Below are 27718 nucleotides of genomic sequence, written 5' to 3' on the forward strand. Positions count from 1 at the left end.
TATTATTTGAAATATATGTATATTAGCATTATTGTATAAAAGTACTTTACTCTAGAAAGCCGCCTGATAGCTATTAAAACTTAATACACACTAGATTTTATATAATGCAGACAAATAAACGCAAACTTATTTTTAATTTTAGTTTAATTTTACATTGCAACTAACATTATGTCTTATGAAAAAGATCAGATTTCTTTTATATTATGAAGATTACAAGTTTGTTTATTATCCATTATTAAGTTATTAATATTACTATTAAGTTATTAATAAGGTACACATATTAATGAAATACTAAATCTATCCATTACAATCTCGTTCTGTAGAAAAGCATAATAAAAAGAAGTAGAAAAGCAACGATGATCAATGGCCAGTAATTGGTTCCATTGAAGAAATTTGAGCAGTTTTTACGGGATAATCTTAAGTGATGTTCCATCAACCTATCCACCATTTCCTCGTAGCGCGGATAGTTTAGAATAGTGTGCTGGGCATGAACTTTATTTCTTCGCGTACATTCTCTGACAATTTCCTCGGTGAATCGAAATCTGTATGGTAGACATGTCATGGCATATACATCCTCAATGATTTTTTTGGAATCGGCATTAATAAAATTGTTCTCTTTGAGCTCAATTCGTTCTTCACGCATTATATTACTGTTACCCATTGATACCAAGAAATGATTCTTATCCGCCTCGTAAACGGCATATTTGTCGCCAATCTGAATTAGAAGATTTTGATATCGCAGTTTAATGTCTTCCGAGTATCTTCCAGTGCAAATTTTGGTCCAGGTCTTGCCTTCATAGAATTTACAACGTTCTCCGAAGTGGAACATAATAATTGAATTTATTCGACAAATAATTTAAAAAGAAATGATAAGTAGTCAGAAATATGAGTTAAAACTCAAAATGATTTCACAAATGCCTCGACAGATCATCAAAGCTCTGAGTCACAATTTACGAGTACCGTTAGCTCAAGTGGGTCATAAATTGATTTCTATCATTAGCAATATTTTATTACACTCGAATTATTTGAGCCAGAACTTTAACTTGTTTTGGCAACTGCAAATTGATCGATTGACACATCATTGATGAATAAACAATGTTCAGTCAAAAGCCTTTCGAGTGGTCCACAAAACAATTTGACCCGACCATAAAGAATAAAATTAGATTTTATGTGCACAAATTGGTAAACAAAAAATGTGAAGTAATCATGAGATTAGAGTAAAGTTCAAGACGATTCAGTGGGAAATGTGAAAATGAGTGTTATTGTTAATCTTTTATTTCGCATTGATTTGAACTTAAATATAGATCACGATATCTTTGACTTTATGCACTAAAGAAATATACATACATATGTATACATATTCATACACATGAATACATAACAACTTGATATTATAATTAAATTATGATGTAACTTAGCTTTAACTGATCTTTACAGACTTGCGGACAACATGAAATATCGGTATGTTGTCATAACTAACGAGTCAATATACATATAACATAACATAACATAACATAAGATTGAAGCCTATTTTAAACACTTTTGTTTATGTTCTGTGTGTTGTTTGTGTCTATTATTGTTGTTGTTGTTGTTGTATTTGTATCTGTCGGAGGCATTGTAAGCGTCACTTCCGGCGTATCCAATGACTTCATGTGCTCCATCTCAATATCCGAGCAATTGTCAGAATTTGATAACGCCGAATCCATCGATGTGATTGTCATATCCACAGCCTTGTCACTGGCGCTTGGCGACAGCAGAGGCTTCTCCACGGCTGGCTTCGTATCGCCATCGATCTCATCGTCCCGCGGATGGGCTACGAAACTGTTGCTATTGATATCCTCGATGGCCTTGCGTAGCTGCAAGAAAAACATTTATTATTAATATAGAAATAATTTTGAATAATTATAAAAGCTACAGTCGAGTGCTCTCGACTGTGATATGCCCGCTAATCATTTGCAATGAATGCAATTTAATTCAGTAATATACCAAATTAATATAACAAAATATACCGAAATCTTTGTTTCTTAAATATATGTTAAAATATACCAAGCTATTATACAACAATAATACTAAAATATACCGAAACCTCTTTTTGTAATATTGATGTACTACTGTATTACAATACGAGTACGTAATATCTTTAAACATATGTACATACATACATTCTGATAATATAATTAAAATATACCAAATTAATATACCAAAAAAGAAAGCTACAGTCGAGTGCTCTTGACTGTGATATGCCCGCTATTGATTTGCATTATATGCCAAAATAATACTAAAATATACCAAATTCATATACCAGAATTATACCAACAGCTAATTGTCGCAAATAGTTATACTACAACCATACATTCTGACAATATCATTGAAATATAACGAATCAATATACCAAAAAATACTCAAATATTTCAAACAAGTAAGAAACCTACAGTCGCGTGTGCTTGACTGTGATATGCCCACTTCATTTACATGAAAATCAATTCAATATAGTAATATTATATACCAAAAAAATACTAAAAACATGTCGAAAACTATTTTTTATAATATACTCTACTGTACTGTACTGTTATATTACAATGCGAAATATATATATATACCATATATTAGGTTGTTTGGTAATGACATACCGGTTTTTACATTAAAATTTCGGGCTTCTTTTGTGAAGTCAAATATAATCGTATCTGGCAACGCTATATATCGTTTCAAAGGTATTGGCATCACCTTTAAAATGACATATAGTTTGTTTACATGAGCTTCCACGTTAAAAAATTACAATCGATTGAAATGGAGTTTACAAACGCAGAAATTCGGGCAAATTTTAAATTTTATTTCGCACAAGGAAAAACTTCTGCGGAATCTCGCAGACAGATTATTGCTGTCTTAGGAGATAACAAACTTTCGATTCAAATCGCCGAACAGTGGTTTAGGCGATTCCGAAGTGGCAATTTTGATGCCGAAACACCCACGCCTTCCGGACGACCAGTGACCGTTGATACGGATAAAATCATAGAAATAGTGGATCGAGATCGTCATGTGACTATTAGAACCCTCGCAGAGGAGCTGCAACTAAGCACGGAAACCGTCCAAAGGCATTTAAAGTCGAAAAATTTAACAAAAAAGCTCGGTGTATGGGTGCCTCATGAGTTATCCCAAAAAAATCTTTTCGACCGTGTATCAATCTGTGAATCTTTGTTGCACCGTAATAAACTCGACTCATTTCTGGATCGGTTAGTCACTGGTGATGAAAAATGGATCACATATGACAACATAAAGCGTAAAAGATCCTGGTCGAAGCACGGTAAGTCGTCTCAAACGGTGGCAAAGCCAGCAACAGGTGTTGCTGAGTGTATGGTGGGATATCAGAGGAATTATCCATTATGAAGTGTTGCCCTATGGCCAAACCATCAATTCTGACCTCTACTGTGAACAACTGGAGCGATTGAAGATTGCACTTGAACAGAAGCGGCCAGCCATGGTGAATCGTAAGGGCGTTGTGTTCCATCATGACAACGCCAGGCCCCATACATCTTTGGTGACGCATCACAAGCTACGGGAGCTTGGTTGGGAAGTGTTAATGCATCCACTTTATAGACCGGACATTGCTCCAAGCGATTACCATCTGTTTTTGGCCATGCAAAATTTTTTCGATGGACAAAAATTGAGTTCAAGGGGAGGATTGTGAAAATCGAATCGCCGAGTTTTGTGCCAGTAGGGACAAGGACTTCTTTAGAAGAGGCATATACAAGTTACCATCAAAATGGCAGAAAATCATCGAAGAGAACGGTACATAAAGCACTTAAATCGGACAATGCTAACTATTTTAAAATTGTCGTCAAAAATCAATAAAAAACCGGTATGTCATTACCAAACAACCTAATATATCAAAATATATCAAAACATTTAGAGGAGACATAAGGATCGTAGTTTTTATCGATTGAGGGCGAGAAAGGAAACGGCGTGCCAAAAACTAAAGTAAACTTTATCAGCGCGCAGTGATAACAAGTGTTGCCAAATGAAAGTTGTTGCTTTAACTCAGATAAAACTCCTACATAAGGACAGACAGACATTGACATTGCCGAACGTGGTTACATCAACTCGGCTGTTGGCACTGATCAAGGATAAATATATTTTATTGAGTCGGAGAAGCGTTCTTCTTCGGTCGCAAAGTTATAAATACCTACTACCCTGGGCTGGTATAAAAAAGAGTCTGTGGCTTACCTCCTTGAGTCCCACCACTCCGACAAGTCGTCCGATCTTGGTTACGTAGGCATGATTGATGCCCACCATGGAGAACAGCGAGTGCACCTTGAGGATGGAAGTGCGTTCGACCAGCTGAAAGGGCGAGGGATCTATGTGAATCTGTGCCTTCTCCAAATCAATGGGTTTCAGCATTTCCTCCAGTTCCCATTGCTTCTGATCCTCCGGTGACATGTCAATAACCCGTTCCCTTGGCTAAAAGAATTAAAGTTGCGTTATTATTTGCTATTCACCAATAACATGGGATTATAAAATAGATCAACAACAGGACTTCAACAAGTTTTCTACATACCAATTGCACCGATTTCGCCTTTTTCATGGGCGGAGTCTAATGGAGGTGTTTGTGTGAATTTGTTTACAAGAACAGAACAGAACAGTGTGCATTTTTGGACAAGAGAGAGAATAGAATAGAGAAGGATTGTGTTAAATGTGTATCTAATATAAATATTAGATTTAGTCTAGTTGGTTAGTTAGTTAGTTAAATGTGTTAGAATACAGAGAGTAGATTGAAGAGACTACTTCACTTACCCCATCGCAACTGTCTTCGGGATCGTTTTTATCATCGACATCTTCTATCGTAAAACCCAATTCACTTGCCTCTGTCTCTATTTCTGCCTCAGCTTCTGTTTCTGCGTCTGCCTCGCAAATCCTATCCAAGGTATAGCTATGATTGGGCGAATCTTTTACTTTCACATTGTTGTTGAAGTGAATTTTCTTTCGCTTCTTTTGCTTTTCTGTTTCTTTTGCATTCTTGCACTCATTTTCTATGTGTACGGCAGGCTCGTGTATCTCAATAAAATGGGGCTGTCTATTAATATCTGAAACTTTATTTGTTTTGTATTTAATGCAGGGCTTATCTGTATTGGCTTCGTTGGGCAGCAGTTTGTTTGCTTTATCTGTTATTGGTGTATCATCTTTGTCATCCTTATCGCGCGGCATTTATGAAGCGTTAAATTTGTAGACGCAGACACACATATTTCATATTAAACTAACAACAGGATCAGCAGATTCTCAAGCATAGAAGCAAACAAATAATTATGAAAGCTATGGCTAAATGTGAGAGATTCCCCCGGGGCAGGTCTTTATTGGGTTATATAAATGTTAAAATCATTAAAAAAAAGCGGGTTTTCATTTTATAAAATTAAGTTGTGATTAACTTAAAAGCTTTTAATCATAGTTTTTAATTTGAAAAAGTTTTAAGAAGTCGCTTAAAAGGCAACATAAGGAATTTTTGGTCATAAATTTGAGTGGGATTGTGGGCATCACAATAACAAAAATCATTTTTAATTTGAATGCGAAACTTGGCGCATAAAAATGATTTTCGTTCTCCCCGCTCCCCTTGGTATGCCTAACTTCCGATTATAACAACAGTGAAGGTCTAGCGCCATACAATGTAGACTACTCAGTATAATTTATTTCTAAAAGTTTACCATTTGTATTACGGTTTCCTCTTGCGCTGAAATTGGGTTTACTTGCTTGCAGATATGGAATGAGATTAGTGATAGATAGATAGAGATGTGCCACACACACACAGAAAGATTCATTATCAGAGAGAGAGAGAGAGTGCATTGCGATGGGGATGATCTACTTACCAGCATGATCTGATCGGTCACAAAGTTCCAATTGTTTTGTGCTTGCTTGGAATGCAAATGTTAAATAGTAAGCGCAACACACATAAAGCCGCAACAAGTGGTTAATATAGCCCCAAAATTGACACTTAAATATGCTTAATCAATGAGCAAGCAACTTACCAGCTGAACCTTCTTCGAGATGCCGGGAGTGCTGGGCGCACTGGGTGCCTGCTGCACTTGCACCCCACTGTCGGCTGTCTCGGGCGAGACGGAGCCCATCTCCGGATCGGGCTGCACGTCCTGCAGCGTTGTCGACTTCTTGAAGATGGCCTCGAAGGCGGAGCGTATGCGAAACTCGGAATTGCCAGTGATCGTTGTGTACGGCGTGATGCTGGGACTGTGAGGCGAGGCGGGAGTGTAGGTCTTCAGATTGAACGAGTTTGTCTTCTTCAGTATGGATTTGCGGGGCGTCAGCGAACTGTGCAAGGTCTCGGCTCGCTTTTTGGGCGGCAGCATTTCGTCGTTGGCAATCTGACGCAGACTGAGAATATCGGGAGCGGGCAGCACTTCGAAGCGTGAGGGACGTCGCTGCCTCTGCTCTGCTTCCTGTTTCTTCTTCTCCTCTTCGAGGGCCCGCTCCTCGGCCTCCTTTTGCCACTTTTGCGCCACCTCCATGCGCTTCTCGCGTCCAATGTGCTTCTCGATGATCTTGATCAGTTCGTAACGCTGCACGGAGCCCAGAAGTATCATGTTCTCTGGACTATCGACCAGGGGCAGCGAGCGCAGCGTCTTGTTGATCTTGAGCACCTCCTTGAGCTTCTGATAGGAGATGCCATGCCAAATGTATTTTACATCGCGCACCATAAAGTCCTCCACAAAGATGCTGTACATGCCCGAGCTGGAGGGCAGCAGATCCGGCAGATAAGGCAGCTTCTTTATCAGTATAATACTGTCGTAAATCGAGGGCTGCAGCAGCGCGGCCACCGCATTCGCCACCAGCACAGCTATCATCACGGGCACCACGTGCGTGATTTGACCCGTCATCTCGAAGATAATCACGGCCACGGAAACGGTGTGCGTCACAGAGCCGGAGAAAGCGGCGGCTCCTACTACAGCATAGCCACCGGGCATAATGGGTGAGAGGCGGCCACCGTAGCGAACGCCATGTGGAAACCACGAAGCCATAAATTCACCCACCAAGCGACCAAAGGCGGCGCCAATCTTAAAGACTGGGATGAACATGCCTGATGGCACAGGAATTGTGGACGCAATGATGGAGAAGAAGAACTGCAAGCAAAAAAAATTACGTTAAACGAATACTTAATATTTGAAATGTTTACAGAATATACGCAGCGTATACTTAATATTTGAAATGTTTACAGAATATACGCAACGTATACTTAATACTTGAAATTTATACACTCATTGCGTCTATTTCATATTTAAAATAAATTCAGAATATGCAGCCTATCTTCTGAATTTATTTTAAATATGAAATAGACGCAATGAGTGTATAAATTTCAAGTATTAAGTATACGTTGCGTATATTATATATATACTTAATATCTAATATTCATACATTAACTGTGTATACTTAATATTCAAAACGATTTACATACATATAATATATGAGCTGAATGTTTTATATTTGAAATGAAGAAATAGTATACGCAGCGTATACGTAATATTTGAGCATACCGTGAAAACCAAGTAGCAGACTAGATTGCCAAAGACGCTAGTGTAGTTGGTCATCCAGTGAGTGACAACCGCAGCCTGTTCCACAGTCAAATCATCTCGAGACCAGGTGAAGTTGCTAAACAGCTGTGTCACCTGCTCATGTGTGCTGAGCTCACCTGCCAGAAACTGACCCGTGCCCAGTGGAAACGAAATGCTGGAGACCAACAACGCCAGAAAACCAGGATACAAAAAGCGACTGCAAAGGAAAGTTTCAAAATTAGTATCCAATTAACATTATTTACAAAAAACTAGATGCTAGAGTAATACCTAAATAAAACACTTTTTATTATGAACTATCTAAGAAAACAGAAAGCAAGTAACAAAGGTAATGTCGAGTGTGCTCGACTGTAAGATGCTTGCTACCAATTTTGAATAAAAGTAAGAAAGTGCGGTATTAGTTTTAAAATATTCCAAATTACAACTTAGAAAAATTAAAAATATACAAAGCATATATTTAATAATATATATTGATAGTACTCCATTATACTAGATTGTCAGTCAAAAATGTTTCTTAAATAACTTCTACTATTTTTATCTGATTGCAATGCAATTTTCAGGAATCATAAAGATTATAGTTATTATTATATTTACCAAAAAATCGACTCTAGCTTTAAAATTACCATTTAATTTATACTTTATAAAGTCGGAGATGTCTTCTTCTGGGTGTTATATACATTTACTGGAGGTACAAAGTTATCATACCCTTCTACCCTATGGGTATCGAATATAAATATTATTTCATTCATTTCATTAATTAATTTGAAAATCATAATCACAAATGTGGTAGAGAACTAAAACTTTGCTGAGCATCAATTTTCATTAAATCTAGTCTTATATTCTCTTCTTGAAATCCTAATGGGTGATCTGATCATCAAAATTATTACGATTCTATGAGGTAGAACAGTCATTGATTGAAAATTAATCTGATATTATTATGATGTGAAACAAACTTGGAATGTGCTGTGTAAATTTTATCAGACAGAATGGATACCCTGGCCACCTATAGTCATTGTAGTTCAATTTGCGTGAGGGTATTTGTAATTGCGCTTAATAAATGTTAAACTGAATCCAAACTTAATGCTTTGTTTATAGTAATTTAGCAATTCGTGAACTTTACTCACTTTTTCTGCAGGAATTTGTTCATGCGTTTGTTGGAGCGCATGAAGAGCACATAACGCCGATGCACCCAGACATAGGTGGCGCCACCCAAGCCGCAAATTAAGCTAGTGAATAGTGAATATTTATTAGATTAAAGTAGTAGGGCATTCTAAAGGAAATGTTAACTTACCCAATCAGTGCGAAAACGAACAACTCTTGCGGATCGAAGGGGAACTCGGTGGTGAAGTTGGTGAGGAAGAGAGCACGAACAGTGTCGGCATTCTGGAACCAGACGGCGAGCAAGCGAAATACCGTCGCACCACAGACGGCGGCAAAGAAGCCGCGCCAGTAGTTGCGCACCGCAAAGTATGTGGTGGTTACCTCAATGCTGAAGAGTACGCCTGCAGAGGATTGCTGTTGCTGTTTGCCAAGCTCAAATCAAAGGTACTGCAAATCGAAATCTACTCACCACCAACGGGAGCTGCAAAACAGGCGCCAACGCCGACGGCACAGGCGGCCGCAAGCATTTCCGAGTTGCGCGACTCATTCTCATAGATGCCTTGGAATGATGTGACGAGTTTACTTAATAATTGTGCTACAATACTTGCTATATGTACGAAAGGACCCTAAAATACAAGAGTTTTCCAAAAATGTATGCATTCAATGAATGATGAAATGAGTGTTTGTTCGACTGTTGCTCAATGCTCAATGTGGCATCAATTTTTCATACTTACTTCCTTTCCTAATGGCATACCGCTGCCCAGAGTTGCCGTTAAACCAATTACCTTGGCCACTAATGTCTTAAATGTGAGATACTCTTTCAGTGCAACGCCACGCAGTATGGTCTTCATTTCAGGTATACCGGAACCTAGTTGGGTTGGTAGTAGTTAAATAAATATTTTTTTGCTTTTTTGATAGATGCATTGAGCATACGCGCAGTGCTTTTGGATTAGTGATCGAGATTAAAGTTTGTACAAAAGTTCAAATCGAGTATTTAACATATAGACAAAAGGGACTGTCACATATATATTGTTGTTATTGGAGGTGCCAAGTGCGCTTGGTGCGGGCAGCTGCCGGAGTGCAGTGGTACATTCAAATATGGGATACTCAAAAGGAAGTTTTATATAGTATAGTTAGTTAGTATTAACATTTGTCTAGTAGTTAATGCTGTTGTTTGGGAAATCGAATCTAGAACTGCATTTACCCTATCTCCCTAAACAACCATCGAAGTAAGTAAGTAAGTAAAAAAATTAATTTGGTATCATGGAATTCTGGAATTCTTTTCGCTTTGGAAAACCCAAACAACTACATGAATAATCAAAACTACACAGCAGAAGTAAGTTATAAATTACATATATATTATCGATGTGACTTACCTATACTTTGCGGTGCGATGAGATGGACAAACCCGGCTGAGAATAATATTAAGCAGACCGGCAATGAGACCCAAGCAATATACTGTATGAAGGGCTGTGAGGTAAGATCGCGATACAGCCAAATACGAGCTGCAAATGGAAGTGACAACGTTAGATGAGAATGCAATCCAAAGGGGGAAGTAGCAACTACTGGACTGAGTTTACCATTTGTACATATCGATATGCCTTTGTCCATGATGAAGGAGAGCAGGGCCATGATGATGCCCAGCAGGGCGAGGAACACCCAATCCTCGCCCAAACGTGCCAACGTATGCTTCCAGACCCATGATGAGATGCGTTTTATTCGTGTCGCTCGTTTGCCTAGCAGTTCCTGAAAATATTTCCCAGCACTGCTGCTTTATAAACTGATGCGTTCCAAATTCACAAAGTACTCAAAATTCTCTCGACACATTACATGCGTGTACTCACTCATACTCGCACTCATATTCTTTGCATGCATCGTGAATATGTACTAGATGTTGTGACTGAAAACAGTTGTGACAATGGGATTGGGATCTCAGCCAAATATTTGCAAATCAAAATGGCGAGCAAGTGTATTATGAATACGACGAGTACGACTACGAGTCCGAGTCTGAGTACATGGCATAATTTGTTGCCATTGCCATTGAACATGAATAGCAAGCATTTGATGTCAAGTGAATTTCATTCGAATTTCATTTGAATTCTTTACCTTTGAATATGTATATTTTGCTCATTATGTTTGCATTGAATATATACACAAGTATTTATATGAATTAAGTAGTTTTGTCACATGATTAGTAATGTTGAAAATACTATTCAATTTTACCTTATTCCTTTGTTTATCTTCTTGCTTTCGTCGCTTTTCGAGTAGCTTGAGTTTTCTGGCTTCATCTTTTGCAAATTCTCCTAGATCTTTCGTATAACGACCATACATCTGCAAACAAAATCACATAATATTTGTCAGTAATTGTTTAATCACTTTTGACACGAGTCTTACACGATTATTGCGTTGTCTATAGCTAGTTGATGGCCTCTTAATTAATATAGTATGTAGAAACCAAGCGTAAGAATATAAATAAATAAATGCTGTAGACCATCCTCGGAGATGGCTAAACACTTACTGATGCGTTTCACTTGTTGATCACATGGCAGCAGCCAAAAGTCCAATATTCATTATAAATAACACACAGAAAACTCTCGTCTTTTAAAATAAACAAAACAAAAAGCAACAACTAAAAAGAAAATATATAAAAAATATGCCAACAAAAAATATTCTTCCAACAGGCAAACAGTTTTTACGCCTGTGAATTTTCGTCATGAAACGATTTTTTATATACGGAAATTCCCATAAACATTTATAGATAGGTGCAAAAAGTGACAAGCGACCACAGCATCAGCCACAGCATAACAGCTATATCCGCAGCATGGCAACGAAATAAAAGAAAATAAAAGACAAGCCAAAACAAACGACCAGATGATTAGGCAGTTATATGCTCGATAAAGTTGTCAAGAGAATTCATTATACAAATATACACACATATATACCTATATATATACATATATAGGTATTAAAATATTGTAGAGAAACAAATGCGGAAGTTCAACACACTCGGCTGCATCAAAACTAGAGCGTTTATTATAAAGTAGGTGAATTTATACCATATGAAATGTATATTATAATTTGATAAATGGAACAAATATTAATTCTGCATAGCAAACATTTGAAATATTTGCTGAACAAAATAATTTGAATATTAAATTAATCATGAAACGCACTTAGAAATTTTAAATGAATATATTAATTTCAAGATTTGAATTTAATATTTTGCAATAACTTTTAATACTGTTTAAAACAATATTAGAAATATATTCCGCAGCAAAAACTTAAAGAAAAAGGAAACATGAATAGTGATATACCCTTTGCAATTTAAAATTTATATTAAATAAACATATTTATATGAAGAACATAGGAAAAAATTCTAAATATAATACTGTAAAGCACAAAATAAACAATATAGTATTTTCTATATAAAAAAAATTTGGAAATTCATAGAGAACAATATTTTTTCAATATCCGATATTTAATGTTTGAAATTAATACTTTGAATATTCTGTACAGACATCGAATTTTTTTGAAGACAATAATTACAGCAAATTTGGAAAGTTAATATAGAAAAACATATTGAAATTTTAAAATAATATTGCAAATATTTATATAATAAGATATTGTATATTGGGGTCAGTTTGTATAATAAATTCCATGAACCTCAATATTTCTAAGAAAATTACATTCATAATGTGAGGTATAATATTAGACTAAAAATTATATGTTTTATAATTATGAGAAAATGAATAATATCTAAAAGTATTGTGCTATTGCAAATCGTTAGCTTAGTCACTTTCTGCAATGCTATAATTATTTGAATTAGTGATTAATTCAACTTTGCGTGAATAATCACTGCCAGCGTTATTTCTGCGGTAAAGTCAATAAACTTAATATTTTTTCAATCTAACTACTATGAAAATATTTGCAGAAAATGTATTTAAATGAATAGTTAAATTTTCAATGCTATAGGTAGCAAAAAGCAAACAGAACGCAGCGAAAACAAAACGCAACGCAATGAGAATCGAGAGTTGAGAATGCAAAAGAAAGGTGTTTGTAGTGTGCTTGAGCATGTCACGGTCAAAACAAAGAGCATAAATATAAAAATAAACGGGAAATTCGTCAGTTATGCGACGGTGGGGAACAGCAAGAGGAAGTGCGACACGGCATGGCAATAATAGAAGAGAGACAGAGAGAGAGAGAGACAAGCCAAGAGCATGGCTAATTTCCCAGAGGTCTGGGCGAAGGTCTGTCTGTCTTCTTGGATATGGTGACATGCGAATACAGATACAGATACCAAGACAGATACAGATGAGAATGTATTCTGTATGGGCTTGCTTACATAGTAGAAAGCCTCGATTTCGAACTCAATCTGATTCTTGTCATCGTCTTGGGTGCTGGAAGTGCTGTTGTCGGGGCTGGATGTGCGCTTCTGTTTCTGTTTGCGTTGCTGTTGCTTCTGTTTGGCAATGGCCTCATCCCAGCGCAGGCGGACGGGCGTGGAGGGCAACTTGTGGGCGTTGTGGCGTTGCTCCTCGCGCAGATAATCCTCGCGATTGATCAGCAGCTCCGGCTCGAAGGCGTATTCGCGAATGTACTCATCCTGGTGAGTGCGACTGTTGTTGAACATGAAGCAGCAAGTGATTTGGAACTGAGTCAACACACGGTTGATGCGTATTCAAATTCGATTTTGATTCTATTCGTATTTTGCTTTTGATTTTTGATTGTCTTCTTTATCTATCGATGCAGCAGCCGTGCTTCGTGTCAGTCGCATAAATCTGTATTACGGCCTTTGACATGCCTGCGGGGCTGTTGGCCGAATTTCTGTTTCGCATTTTGTTGCCAATTATTTTTAGTTTTCGGCCGTGTTGCTCTTCTTGCTTCTTCTCATTGCAAGACGTAATTACATGTCGCTGCCCTTGAGACCCGTCTCGTCAGCACAACAGTTGTAAATATCATTGCAATTTATTTTTATCTTTCTCGACACCGCTGCACGGCCTTTATCACAAATCATACGAGTATTGCAAATAATTTGATTTATTTTTGATTGGCAAAACTTTTGCTAGTTTCTATCACAACAAAACAACATCACTAGGTTATTCAATTTTTCTCGATTTTCTTTACACTTTCAGAGCAGTTAACGATTCTAACGATTTTGCTCAAATATTTATTGATTTTCGACTATGATTCTCCGACATTCACACAACGTTGTAATCTTTGCGAAATCTTTTTTAAAACTGAAACTGAAACTGACGCTGCCGAGCTTTCCGTTTGTGTGAAAAATTATAGAAATTTTCTTTCCGTCTAGACCCACAAAGCTATGCATTGGCCAGGGTAACCAGCTGTGTCGATTTTCTACCAAATGCCAAATCGGTCGAAATAAACAATAAACTTTTTAAGTGTTCAACTGAGCTTTCCGAGATCTTGCTACTTTTTGTAAAAAGAATATCAGAACAATTCAAATTCAATAAATATAAATTTCGAAAGCTTTAAAATATTAATAATCCATTGCCTGGTTTAGAAAACTTAATAATAAACTTGTAAATATAAATTCGAAAACCTTTATAGATTTACTTATTAATGGAAACTCTCATCTTATAATCTCAATTCTTATTTTCCCCCTAAAATTTGTAATATTTCCATTTGCCAAATAGTAAGAATTCGTTGATGAGCTTGGTCACCCTTTTCTTTGCAGCCTACTACCTTTTTCAAAGAAATAATTTCTTAACTTATAATAAACACTAAATACTATTCATTATAATCCGATTAAAAATAGCAAACAATTTCTTTTTTGCTCGCTTTGTCATTCACACACTATTTCTTATTGCTTGTGCATCAACTCGGAAGGGGAACAAGAACAGAAGTACCGAAGCAAAACATGAAAAGATTGGTATTTTTGTTTGTTATTACCGTAAAGTGAATACCCTATTTTAAGATAATGAATATGCTTTTAAAAAATGTTAATTTATGAGTAGCTCTCGGAATGCTATGAAAGGAATAAGCACGTTTATATCAATGGAATTTCGAAGAGTGTGAAATCGAAAATATCAAAATCTATTATTCTGCGCATATTCAAATTTCAAAAGTCAAAAGCTTCTTATTATGTGATTTCCCAAAACATAAAACAAAATTTAATAGGGAATTGAAAGAAAGATAAATACATTTTAGTTACTATGAATTAAATTTGAGAATGCCAGAGGCTTTCTTATAAGCAATATCAAAATTTGAACTGAAACACTTCAAAATATTTCAATGTTATCATTGTTTATGTTTATAGGTAGCATTTGTAGATACATACTTGGATTTATAAAATCTCCTAAATGATAAAATAAAATTTACTAGGGAATTGAAAGAAAGAAAATTCAATTTTAGTTGCTATAAACAAGTTTGAGACTTTTCCTCTTAATAGAAAAATTTAAATACATATAAATAAAAACTATAAAATATTTTAAAGCTATGACTATAGCTTACATTTGCAAATACTAGAATTACAAAATTCTATAGCTAATCTTTCTTAAGTTTCATAAAGCTTAAAACAACATTTCGTAGAGCTTTGAAAGAATAAAGAAAATTTTAGTTATTATAAAATAAATATGATTCTCAAAGCCGAAATTAAAATTTGCTTTGAAATACTACAAAATATTTAAATATAGTGACTATAGATTGCATTTTCGAATACTTCGATTTTCAAATCTATAGATGATCTGTCTAAAAATCTCTACAACAAATTTCAATAAAGTATCAAATGATAGTCTAATGAAGTTTAGATATAGGTATTTTTCCCTTATAAAATATATGAAAATATGACAGGGGCGCGGCAGCGTTAAAAAACTTTTCGACAGAATGTTTATCTAGATAAGAGATTTACTGTCATTTGATAAAAGTTACGTGTTCTATTTAGAGCATTGGTAGTTAATTACAAGACAGATCTAATTATAAAACCTTCGTACAATATAGATATCCAAAATCAAAGTACGTCAATCTCAAAGCATGGAAATTAGTGTAGTTTGGTTTATTTAAAAATGCCGATAAGAGAATTATACAAATCGCTTAATGGGAAAGTTGATGGGATCTATAAAAGGCGAATAATCACTAACCAGACGATTGCGCTTATTGGCAATTGGCTTTATGAGGTGTAGGTTATTCAAGTCAGATATAAAGATAATGCTGTTGTCGCTGAACAAGTTACCAAGTCCCAAATGAATGAGCAAGTGTGTTGGCAAGAAATCTTATCAATAAAATAGATTACCAATGACGTTCAGTGCTCTATTCAGTAAATGAATATATAGTATGTAAAATTCCTATGCTCGAGTATTTACACTAGTTTTGTAGTAGTTGGATTGAGGCTTACAAGAGTATCGATATATCCGAATGGATCGTCATCGTCGGACGATGAGTCAGAGTCGGGTCCATTTTCCGTTGGCGGTGGGCAAGGATAGAAGGCCTGTGATTTGACTTTGGGATGTCGCTGGACATGTCTCAGTTCCGCCTCCATTGATATGTTGCTGCTGCGTCTCTGGCGCAACTGACGAATGAACTTCTCGAAGTCTGCCCACTCGGAGTCGACCAGCTCGACATTCTCTTCGCCAAACTCTTCATCGTGTATGATCCGTTCAACGTGCTGTTTGGCTTTCCCGTTGCGATCACGATTGTCGCGGCTGGCAAAGTAGACCATTGCGGTTGTTTATCGAGGGGAATCCAGAGAGAGAGAGAGAGAGTCGGTGTGTGTGAGAGTGAGAGAACGCGACGCAACGCGACAACAAACGATCAATATCGATACGACAACGACTCGGATGTGCTTAAGAACCTTTATTCGTTTTTTTTTTTTTTTTTTTTTGTGTTTTGTTCTTTGCTATGGTTTTTTGTTTTGCCAATTATCAAACACTATAAGCTGTTGCTATTTGCCATGGCCAGAAGCATTTGTTTGATTTTTGACCGAGTTATGCAATGTGTGCTATTAATTAATCTCTTCCTCCCGTCAAAGTCGAAGTCGATAACTGCATCCGCGAGATACTTTTGCTGCGTGCGACTCGCACAAAGTTTTAAGCTCAACTGAGAAATTTGTGACACACTCGTTATACACTCGCATATCCATAGAGGAAAGAGGACCGATATTGTCTCGTTTAAGCTCAAGATTCAAGATTCTAAAAAATTTAGTACACCAATACGAGGGCAAGAGTCTGCGACCCGTGATTTCATCCCAGTCTCAAGTGCTTAGATACTTAGTGTTACTTGCATTTGCACACACGCACACACACTGACATGCACGCACACATGGACAAAAGCGAGCAGCTCTCGAGCGGTCAAAGTTTGTGTGTAAAACATCAATAAAATTTCATAAATTTAATAATTTGCCGCCTGTTCTAGAGCAAAAGTGAAAATGCTCGTCGTTTGTTTGGTTGACAACAAGCGCAGCGCACAGTGGGGCAATTACTAGAAATCTTGAATATATTATAATACACATTGACGCTTTCAAAGCATTTGCCCCACTGTGCCATGTCACTTAAGCAACTCAAATTGAGCCTGCTTTTTGACGACATCATCTTACTTTAATCTCAACAAGTGAATACTTTTGTGTATGTGTGTGTGTGTATGTATGTGGTGTGTGTGTGTGTGTGTAAGTGTATGTGGTGTGTGCGGGTGGGTGGATTATGCACATGGCACCGAGTCACATGTCTGCTATTGTCTATGCGGCATTTCTCAGATATAAATGTATCTCTGTAACTGGGCAAAGTTTCGCTTTGATTGAATTGCTCAATTTAAGACTCTGTCGACGCCTGGCCAAATGACGGCATTAATGTCATTTGGCCATACGCCTAACCCTAAATGGGTTTAATACACTGACGCTCACGACGAGGATTATCAATTTGGATGGGGCAATCAACGACACCAATTACAAATGAATCCAATCGTCACCCACTCGAAAGTGTTGAAGGACATGACGCGAATAAATTTGACACAGTAATATGTTAATATCAAGCGTAAGGAATTTATAATCTTTTACTGAGAATATATCTCAATATTCTGGTGTAGAGCCATAAATTCAGATTAAGCTCTTTGAAATTGAATTGTCTGTCATTTCTATTACATGATTAAATCAGTTTGTACTATAAGAGAACTACTACGAGGAATTCACATTTCATGGGTTAACAAGCCTCAATATTAATTAACGAATATTTGAATTCATATCAGAGACAATAATCACTTGAAAATGTCTCAATTCATTTATTCAGTTCACTCTGAAATTTATTAATCTAAGAGAGAGTCGAACTAAGAGCGCAGCAAAACACTTTTGATTGATTAGAAATGACAAAAAGAGCGAATTTACTACTCAGAGCGATAATGTCGAGTATTTGTTGTAGTTTTACGCTCAATTCTGACAAACACGATGGAGAGACAAATACTATAGGCAATACGTTCGACCAGATAAACGTGCACTTATACAAACATTTAACATGTCTAGAGATCTCAATCTGTTTAAGAGCGATTCCACACAAGAAATAATAACAGAACAGAGCTCTCAAGCAGCGCTATCATTTGTATTCGACTAATCTATCAGCAAAGCGCAAGTCAGGCAAATTCTGTTGTCTTTATCGTAATGTGAAGCAATTACTTATTATTAGCAAATTTATATAAAGAACAAGTTAAATGTATTCATTATATTCTTATTAGAAAGCATTCGTTAAATTTTTAAGTTATTAATTAACCACTGTCTTTAATTTAATTCGATTTAATCAATCTATCAAATTAATTTGTACTTTGGAAAAAAAAATACATTGCTGTGGAATATAAAATTCTCATTTGATTTAAATTTGTATTGCTAACATATTTCTCATTAATCGAAATAAAGAAAATACTTAAATCAGGGGAAGAAAGCATTTTTTGATCAAGCCTAATTCTTCACATACTTAAGTTTCAAAAATATTAAGTATACGCAACAACGACCTACCAATGCATCTATTATAAATTTTATTAATGGCCGCATGCCTACGTCCTTCAATAATATTAAATTCTTATAACCTATTCTGGATGTATGTATTTTACACTTCTTGAGATATATGCCAGTGAAAAAAAGGTTTTGTCCTCATTGAGATAATTTACGTATGGGAAAAAGCATAAACTGAAAGAGGTTTAAAAATAAGTAAAGGTTATTCCTATAGCTCTTCATTTGCATTATATAATATTTAGGAGCTATGATTAATTTGGGAACTTTTTTTGTTTTACGATGAATTCTTAAATTTTTGCAATTATCTTAAAACTGAAAAATAATTACAAAATCATTTTTAGCACCTATTAAAGTGTTAATCAAGTCCTATAAGATTCATCTTTACTCAAAATAAAAAAAATGTTGTGGTATATGTTATTTCACGAATGTACGAATGTGCCAGGATAAAAGGACGATTTAGAAAATTTCAAGTATATCCAAAAACTTTTGCCACAATTAACTTGAATTTTAATATAAAATTCTGTCCCGAGAAGCTTAGAAATGAATAAAGATATTCTAATTTTTATTTAGCTTTACACTTTTCGAAATAATCACAAACCTTTCTTTTAAACATAGTGCTTTTGTCGATTATTAAAATGTTTTAGAAGAATTAACAAATTTGGCGAGAAGACAACGCGAACTTGGCAACAATTCCAGGGCAACTGATGATTGCAGCATCAGCATCCGCAATTCCAACGCCAGAAACAGAAACCTCGGGCCTCAGCCCCATAGAACTTTAACACCCACAAAAATCTGGCCAAGATAATGGCGTCAATACAAGCAAAATAAAAAAATAACAACACCTGTTGAACTGTGCAAAAGTCTAACAGAAGTGAAAGAGCAAGATCGCAAAAGGCAGGGAGAATGAGCGAATAGGAAAATTAATTAAAATTCATTGAAATCGCTGTGCAAATATGGAACACATGTAATATTTGCATAGATATTGCAGATAAATTGGGGAATTATGTAAGCGCAAATACCACGCAAATTGAACAAATAGTCAATTTGTCTTAAATACAATTCATTTTTACAGCACTCCCAACTGTTTGGCATCCGAACTCTGTTTGGGTGTCGGCCAGCTTTTAAGACCCACAATAAAACGCATTGTTAATTGTATTAAACAATAAACGGACCATAAACATTCATAATCAATGAGTACTACGAATCGGGCTCTCCATTGAAAGCTAGAAATCAAATCGCATTGGATTTTTCTGCCTATCTTCTCCACTAAATCAAAGTGATTGGCGATAGCGAAACCCCTTTGATTGATGGATGGATCAATGGTAGCCTCCGATAAGCCAGTAATCAAATCCGTCAGCTCAATTTATGGCTTTTCAATAAATGCTCAGACAGTTTATATTGAATTTATGGTGACACTCTTACAAGGCTTTCACTTCGGATATTTCCAAAAATGGTGCAAATTACTAAGTACTCAAACGGATTTACACATCTGTTTAGCAGCAGGTATTTTTGACCGCAGGTGCTAATTAACATACTTTACATAAAACTCAATGTTATTCTCCCTTTTACATGAATCAATTTAATCAGATCTATCAAAAATATAAAAGAGTTATATATTAATAGAAAATTTTATATTACAATATTACGTATACGTTGCATCACTGAAATAATTTGATAACTTTAACATTACTCATACGCCCAGTAATGCACATTAGAAGAATTTTAATTTGAAAAGTGCTTGAAAATGTTAACGAAAGTCACATATTTAAACAGCTTTTAGCCCTGCTCATGAAACATAAAACCTACAAAGGTTCATTAACGCAATTGTTGCCTGGCGGCGGCAACCTTAAAAGCTGTCCATAATCCCAAGCAGAACGATATCAGAATGCGTCAAAGCCAAGAAAAAACTATAGTCATTAAAAGAACAATCGAATAGCAATTTGGGTTTTTGTAATTAATGCACTGAATTTATCTGACTTAATGACAAATGAGCTTTTGTGCTCGTTGTTATCATTTGTGCAAATAACAAATAATAATAAATAAATATTTATTTATGAGTTTAGTTTTTGTTGTATTACAACTAATTGGAAGCCCAAACAATTTGGTTGGTTTATTACACTTTTCAAGGTAACACACAAATTGCTGTGGCCAATTTTGTTTATTATCAAGTTAATGAATATCAAAATTGCAGTCATCAGCTTAAAACGATCAATCAATTCGGAATCAATCAACAGACGTAATAAACGAAATGAGAAAGATTAGAAGAAATTTATGAGTGTGACCTGAGCTGATCAGTCGCAAAAAGGGTAAAGTCTATTTTGAATTCGAAAATTCATTTATTTGTTTATAAGGAAAATTAGTAAACTTGGCAGCTTCATAAAACAAGTTTACATCGGACTTAACCACGAAGAAGATTTATGTTGATTCATTAATATCAGTTATGTTATCTCTTGACTAGCGCGTGCCAGTTTATCTTTTGTCATCTGACAGTGAAAATCTCATGGAATGCCTTTGAACTACAAATGGTCGTACATATAGAGCACTGTCTGAATTTAAGGTCCATCAAAAATGGCTTCAGACCAGCTGGTAAATGTTTGCACTGTAAACGATGCGTTGTTTTCGGCCAACTCTCACATGCTAATTGCTTCTTATCACAAGCAAAACACTTACGAATAATTCTTAAGCACACAGATAAGTTGGTGACCTACTCGCAGCATTCCCATACAGAAGCCGCAAAGGTCAAACAATTTCAAAGTCCCGCACACAAGCATTTGAAAATAAAGCAAAACGAATTCATATTTTTCATTTGCGTTTGGTTCGATGACGCAAATTTAGCGCGCTATAATTTTCAAGAATGTTCTTTCGGTTACCCTGTAATTCAAATAGTACCAAATGAATACCAAACTCTACTTCTGTTACAGTAGAAGCTCGCTTTTTTTGAAATTCGAAATTTGGCTTGTCGCATATCTTTGAAAATATTAGTCAAACTTCTTTGTTTAGTTTCGTTACTATAAGTAACATAAGGGTAGAAGGGTGTTATAAGTTTGTGCCGGCAGGAAATGTATGTAACAGGCATAAGGAGAGATCTCCGACCCTATAACGCATATATATTCTTGATCAGCGCCAATAGCCAAAATGATCTAGCCATGTCCGTCTGTCCGTATGAACATCTAAATTTCAGAGACTATAATAGATAGAGCTGATTTTTTTTTATATACGAATTTTGGTATATACAATAATAACTAAAATCTTTGTGATTCCTAAAAAATTGGTTGTGATCAGATAAAAATTGTCGAAGTAATTAAAGAAATATTTTGCTGCCTGCTTACTAGGTGATAGTTGCTTTGGCGGACAATCTGGTAAATTTGGCACTCTATAGTATATATTGAGCATAGTACCATATCAATATAACAAATATGCCGATTTGCATGTTTTAGTATACTTTGAGAACAATCCTACAATATTTTGCTTTTATTCAAAATGAGTAGCGGGTATCTCACAGTCGAACACACTCGACTTTTCTTGTTTATTTTGAATATACACATAATATGCTAAAGATACCTTCGTATAAGTCATCACTTAGTGATTACACTCTTTTACTTTTTAGATGACGAGTATCAAAATCAGTTCAAGTCACGAGACTGAAAGTGGGAGAGAGTCAGCATTTGTTATGATTTTGTTTGGAGGGGAATCCCGTGTAAAGCCAAATAAATCAATTTGAATCAATGGAATAAATTACGACGCATTCAGTTGTTATTAATAATTCGATAAGCCTATCAACTGGTGTGGGGCAGAAACCAGACTGTCAAACCACAAAAAAAATAAAATAAAAATAAAACTGTGCGAGGTGGCGCTGTGATCTACCCACACCTGTTGTTGTTGTTGTAGTACATATAGAGTCTTGATCCAACTGGTTGCCAAGCTGATCATGTGTGCAATCTGTGATTAAACATATGATCAGACTATCATGTGATAGTCGCCAATTGAACTGAGTGTGTGTTTGTGATTTACAAATAAGGCAATGTAATAAAAAATAAAACAAAACCAAAAATCAATCACAAAAAAAGTTGAGAGCTTTGAACCCGTGAAATAAACTACTAGAATTTATACTAGCGCAAATTGGAGAATACTTAGGACTAAAGAGCAAACTTACCAGGGTGTGAGTGTAGCCGAGTCCCTCCTCGGCGTCATCGTTGTTATCGTGATCATGACCCATATTGAGCCGTATCGAGGACGCATTGGAACACGTGCGTATGGGAAACGTGTGGTTCGGCGAGGGCACGAGGAGCAGAGATTCCCGTCCATTTCTGCTGATCTTCATGTTGATTTATTTCTCTTTTGTTTAACAAGTTGCAATATCACAATAATTAACGTAAGACTTGAATATTAAATGGCTGCTTTGTATTTTTTTTGATGTTTTTTATTGAGTATAATTTCGCTTGTCTTTCAGTTAAGACGCGCTTATTATGCGATTATTGTTGCTTCGATTGTCACTTGCACTTTTTCCGCATTGCACTCGACGCGCTGTCCGTATGCGGCACATATAAAAATGAAATCAAATTCCTTTTGCTTGTGGATTAAATTCAATTAGCTGCACTTTTATTGCACCAAGTCACAAGACTGACTTCCTTTGCAGCAGCAGCGACGCTGATAACGACGCAGAGTCGAACTCGAACTCGAACGTCGAAGTCGACGTCGTCGTCGAAGTCTACGCTACTCTCAATCCACTGTGCTACGCATACGCATTCCAAAGAGGCTCGAGTCCAAAGTGAGTGTATAGGTGAAGTTGTGCCGTTATGCGGGAGTGAGGCAGACGACAAGCAAGCGCATTCGCAGTCGCGCAGTTACGTTTACGACAAAAACAAAATATGCGCTGCGTAAGTAAGTTGCTGCTGCTACTGCGAAACTTCGTCGACTGCGACGTCAGCTGAGCTGTGTGCGCTTGGGAAAATTGCTACTGCTGGCTGCGCACTGCACTGCGCTGCTCCTAACGGTGATAACTTCAGCGTAGTGTGTTGGTGTTCTTCCCTCTCCTTCTCCTTCTCTTTCGCTTCTTGTGTGACTAAACTGCGATAATGCTGTGTGTAAGCTTGTGTGGGAGGTGGGAGGTGCGAGAAGGAACGAACGTGTGTACAACGATTTCAAGTGGCGCACTTGAGCGTGTGAAGGCTTAATTAACAACAGCGACAACAAAATCGCAAATGTATCACAGTTTCATTATCTGTTCTATCTATGTTTATTGAATTTGTCGAGACAACAAACAGGAGTATTGGTTGCTGGATTAACTGTAAATATTCCGAAATTAGCACCTGTTTTCCACTACGATATCCAAAACTAATTAACCGTGCTCAGCTCGATATTCAATATTTGGTTCTCACAGCGGAAATTTATTTATTGCCTTGCCTGAAATGAAGTAAAATATATAGATGTCTGTAAGTATATAGCGGCCATAAATAATTGCATATGAGTTGCTTTATTAGCTAATCTAATTAAATTATGCATGGCCAGCTCCCACCGCAAAAACAAAACCACAAATCCACCCACGTGGCGCCGCTTTGCAAATGAGAACGGGATGCAAAACGAGTTTGGCGTTGGCTGAAGAGAGATGCGTATATGATGACTGCACTCTACTGAGAAAGTCTGGAAAGTGAAACAGCTGAGAATGGGAATGCGAGTGGAATGCATTGAAGGTCGTCAGCAAAACGGAACAAAATCTAGCTAGGAAGTTTACACCAATTAACAGGATTGATCTCAGAAAGTAAGAGAATGTGTAACAAATTAAATTAAGGTTCAAATAAGTTCAAATGCATTTAATAAATTCGACTCTAAGAAATTAGAAACACGGTCTATTATTTATTTATTTATTTGGTGTTAGTTAATTTTGGAATTAATAAAAAAATGTGATTTGTTTTGTAATATTTTTGTTAATTATAAATAATGTTTGTTGTATAACCAACACATTTTCTCTTTTATCGCACTTAAATAAAACAAACTCATTCGGATTACATCAACAGTGTGAAAACAATTTGCTTATTCTCTTGCTAATGACAAAGATAGCGTATAACGGATAACAACTATGAAAACAGATCATCTTACTTCCGTCATTATCTTTGTACACCTTTGAGCCACATTTTGGAGGCCATTTTGCAGTCCCGAAATTCTAAAAATTCTTATCATACCAAAGTGCCAAAGCTGAGTAACCTAGAAACCCCCAAGACAAGTGCTCTAATGCGTTTTAATTTATGTCTTTATTGCAAAGTGAGTGTGGCTCGTGTGACGGACGCATTTAGCTTATAAGATTTATTAATTTATTTTAATCTTTTGTCACAATTATGGCGCCGATTCGAATAGATTTATGAAGCTGGCGCATTATTTTTTGCAACTTTGCCTACGTCCGTGCTGAAGCATTTACGCGTATTTACACTTATCAGAGGAACTTTCTGTTAGCGGGGAATTTGCATATGTTATTCTTATAAGTGTTACAACAACAAACCGGTAAAAAGCGGTTTTAGCGGGTTTTCGTATTTTTTAGCCCGTCCATGCCCTGATAATGAACCACAGTACTTGTATTTGTATAATATTCACTTTTTGCTTTCAGACATTTTTTTATAGATGTGTTTACTCGGCATTATTTACTTTTACCAAGAAAGCTGCATTATTTAATGGTATATAAGTGTATATACATATACATATATACTGGTACTATGCTGATTTTTGCTGATACTCGAATCCATTAAGTTTTTATTGCAGCGCGAAATTCGTTGATTAACGCTTTTGAAATCGCAGCTTAATTATTGTTGGTTATCTGTTCCATTTCTCTTTTGCAGCTTGATCATGTATAACAAGGTGCTAAATTTAGTTAACATCTTATATGGCACTTCTTTCGATACACTATGCCGAGTATTTCTGTTCAAAAATGTGTCAACATTATTCTGAACACACGTCTCGAAATGAAAATTGTTGTTTATAATTAACTTGTCTGATGAATATAAACGAGCTGCTGCGGTTTTGCAATTCTCTTATATAGAGTTCTGGGAATCACCACACGTCTGTCGTATTTCCAAGCTAGTTCTAACAATCAATAAGTAGTATTCTAGTTTTGTCGGCAAAAGCTTGTTTAAATATTATCATCAATTGTTAATACTCTCTCTCTTATGCCCACTCTTAACTAAACAGCATTCCAAGAGGTGAGCTTAATATTAAGTACACTTGAAATTTAAGTATTTGGCCAGTTCTTAACACAACTGAACAATTCTTCAGCTTGTTGTTCGAAGCGAGGCTCTACTGTTTACACATAAAAAACACATTACCAAGCACAGACGCAAACAAAAATACACCACACAAAGGCTGCCAAAAATACTTATTTTCAGAATAATTCACAAAATAAAAGTGCTAACAAATTGTCCAAGTAAAATATTTGTTTTGGATGACACTCAAATGAACTCGAAATTATACGAATTTAATTTAAATAATTATTAGTTTAGGGTCATTAATTGTTGTTATTTGCAATCACAGTAATTGGCTCAAATATAAATAAAATGAAAATGGAGCAATTAAAGCCAATACAGCCAAATACAAATAACAAAACACAACAACAGCATGCAAATTTAAAAGAGAACAAAAATAATGAGACACCTTTGGCAGGTGCGCCCGCCACCTGTTGTTGTCGTTGTTATTTTCGTTCCACTGTGCTCACTCACAACACAGCTCGCTACTCGCACACTCTGAGCGCGTGTTTTGATTTGCTGTTGTTGTTGTTGTTCATGTTACTGTTGTCACTCACACTTCACGATCGAACGTTGTGCACAAGTTTGATTGATCCGTGTGTTTTCGTTTGATTGACGCTTCGATTGATCCCGTTTACTGTTACTCGCACTGTTGCCGCGTTAATTGGAGTCTATTCCAATGTTGTACATGAGAATTGACTGAAGGAAAGGAAACTGCAGAGCGATTCTAGAGCAGCTCCGTTGTCAACGCGGCCGCTTCGCGTTCTGGCATTGACTGCTAGCGTCGTCGCCGTCGTCGCTGCTGTTGACGTTGCGTTACGTTGCGTTGCGTCGCTGTTGTTAGGTGTTTGGAGCTCCGGACCCGGTTATCACCTTCGGTCAGCGCCAGCAGCAGCGACAGCGGCAGCTCGTTCCGTTCCGTTCCGATCCGATCCGATTGATGACGTAGATCTACGAAACGGGAGCTTTTCGCTCGTCGCGATCAGCTGATTTGCATTTCCAAGTTTTTATCGCCAGCTTGAATTTAATTTGTGATTCGGTTTCAGACTAAATCGATTAGCAGAGCCAATTTCTCTGTCAATTTAAAATTCACAAATGCTCATTTTAATACATAAAAAAGGTAACATTAAAAAAAGATGCTGTTAAACATGTCGTGAATTTGTCTCAATGAATGTATTAATAGTCGGGGGTTTTTTTCTCTCTCTCTCTTATAACGATAATGCGCAGTTAATTTATCCCTTAGTTCACATTTCCACCGTAATTATAATTTAAATATCGAAATGAACTCGTAGGTATTTTTTCCACATTTTTAAAGGCATTTCATATCATGACACATTTCTCGCTTGTTACGTAAATATTCAGCATTTTTATTGCTTTTATTTGCCATAATAAATAAATAATTATCGTACGTGAATTTCATTAACACCTCACAAATCGTTTTAATGGGATTGAAAAACCCGCAATAATCGAGTATGCATAATTCTTGAAATATTTTGATAGAGATAAATTAATATTTTTATTGATTTGTCTTAAACAGATTTTTACGAAGTTATTGAGATTTCAATTTATGTGTCTACCAACAAAAGTTTTGACATGATTTTAGATAATCAACAAACAGAAAACGATAAATTATTAAGAAGTCATTTTTAGTCATTTATCTCAACGAAATCAGGTAAATATTCGATTGAAAGACTTAATGCGCTTCACCTGCTATGCGATTTGAGCACACGCCATTGGCAAATGAGACGTCGTGTTTCCACATATTTTAGCAAAATTGCTAAATTAAACATGAAATGATTTGATTTATAAATTACGAGCGCTTTCATAAATAAACTCTACACACGCCGACGCAATCAGACGATAACACCAAAAGCTAAATC

At 36.1% G+C, this 27718-nt stretch overlaps 1 protein-coding gene across 16 annotated transcripts; it reads right to left on the bottom strand.

Annotated features, from left to right (window-relative positions):
• Window positions 1-190: 190 nt before the first annotated feature.
• LOC133839408 (chloride channel protein 2) lies at window positions 191-27098 on the bottom strand. 16 transcript variants are annotated; one of them, XM_062270952.1, is made up of 14 exons: window positions 26396-27098; window positions 22766-24015; window positions 10890-10997; window positions 10247-10412; window positions 10043-10171; window positions 9401-9534; window positions 9136-9292; window positions 8857-9067; window positions 8690-8791; window positions 7530-7764; window positions 6012-7118; window positions 4553-4588; window positions 4222-4455; window positions 191-1856 (listed from the first exon to the last, which is right to left on the bottom strand). In XM_062270952.1, exons 2-14 carry the CDS (start codon window positions 22931-22933, stop codon window positions 1533-1535), a joined length of 3111 nt encoding a protein of 1036 aa, XP_062126936.1. In that variant the 5' UTR covers window positions 22934-24015; window positions 26396-27098; the 3' UTR covers window positions 191-1532. The 16 variants fall into 16 exon arrangements, with proteins under 16 accessions (XP_062126936.1, XP_062126935.1, XP_062126938.1 ...); XM_062270951.1 differs by having other exon boundaries at window positions 26248-27098; XM_062270954.1 differs by lacking the exon at window positions 4553-4588 and having other exon boundaries at window positions 26248-27094.
• Window positions 27099-27718: the final 620 nt, after the last annotated feature.

Source organism: Drosophila sulfurigaster, chromosome 2R, assembly GCF_023558435.1.
Source record: "Drosophila sulfurigaster albostrigata strain 15112-1811.04 chromosome 2R, ASM2355843v2, whole genome shotgun sequence".
Taxonomy (NCBI): Eukaryota; Metazoa; Arthropoda; class Insecta; order Diptera; family Drosophilidae; genus Drosophila; species Drosophila sulfurigaster.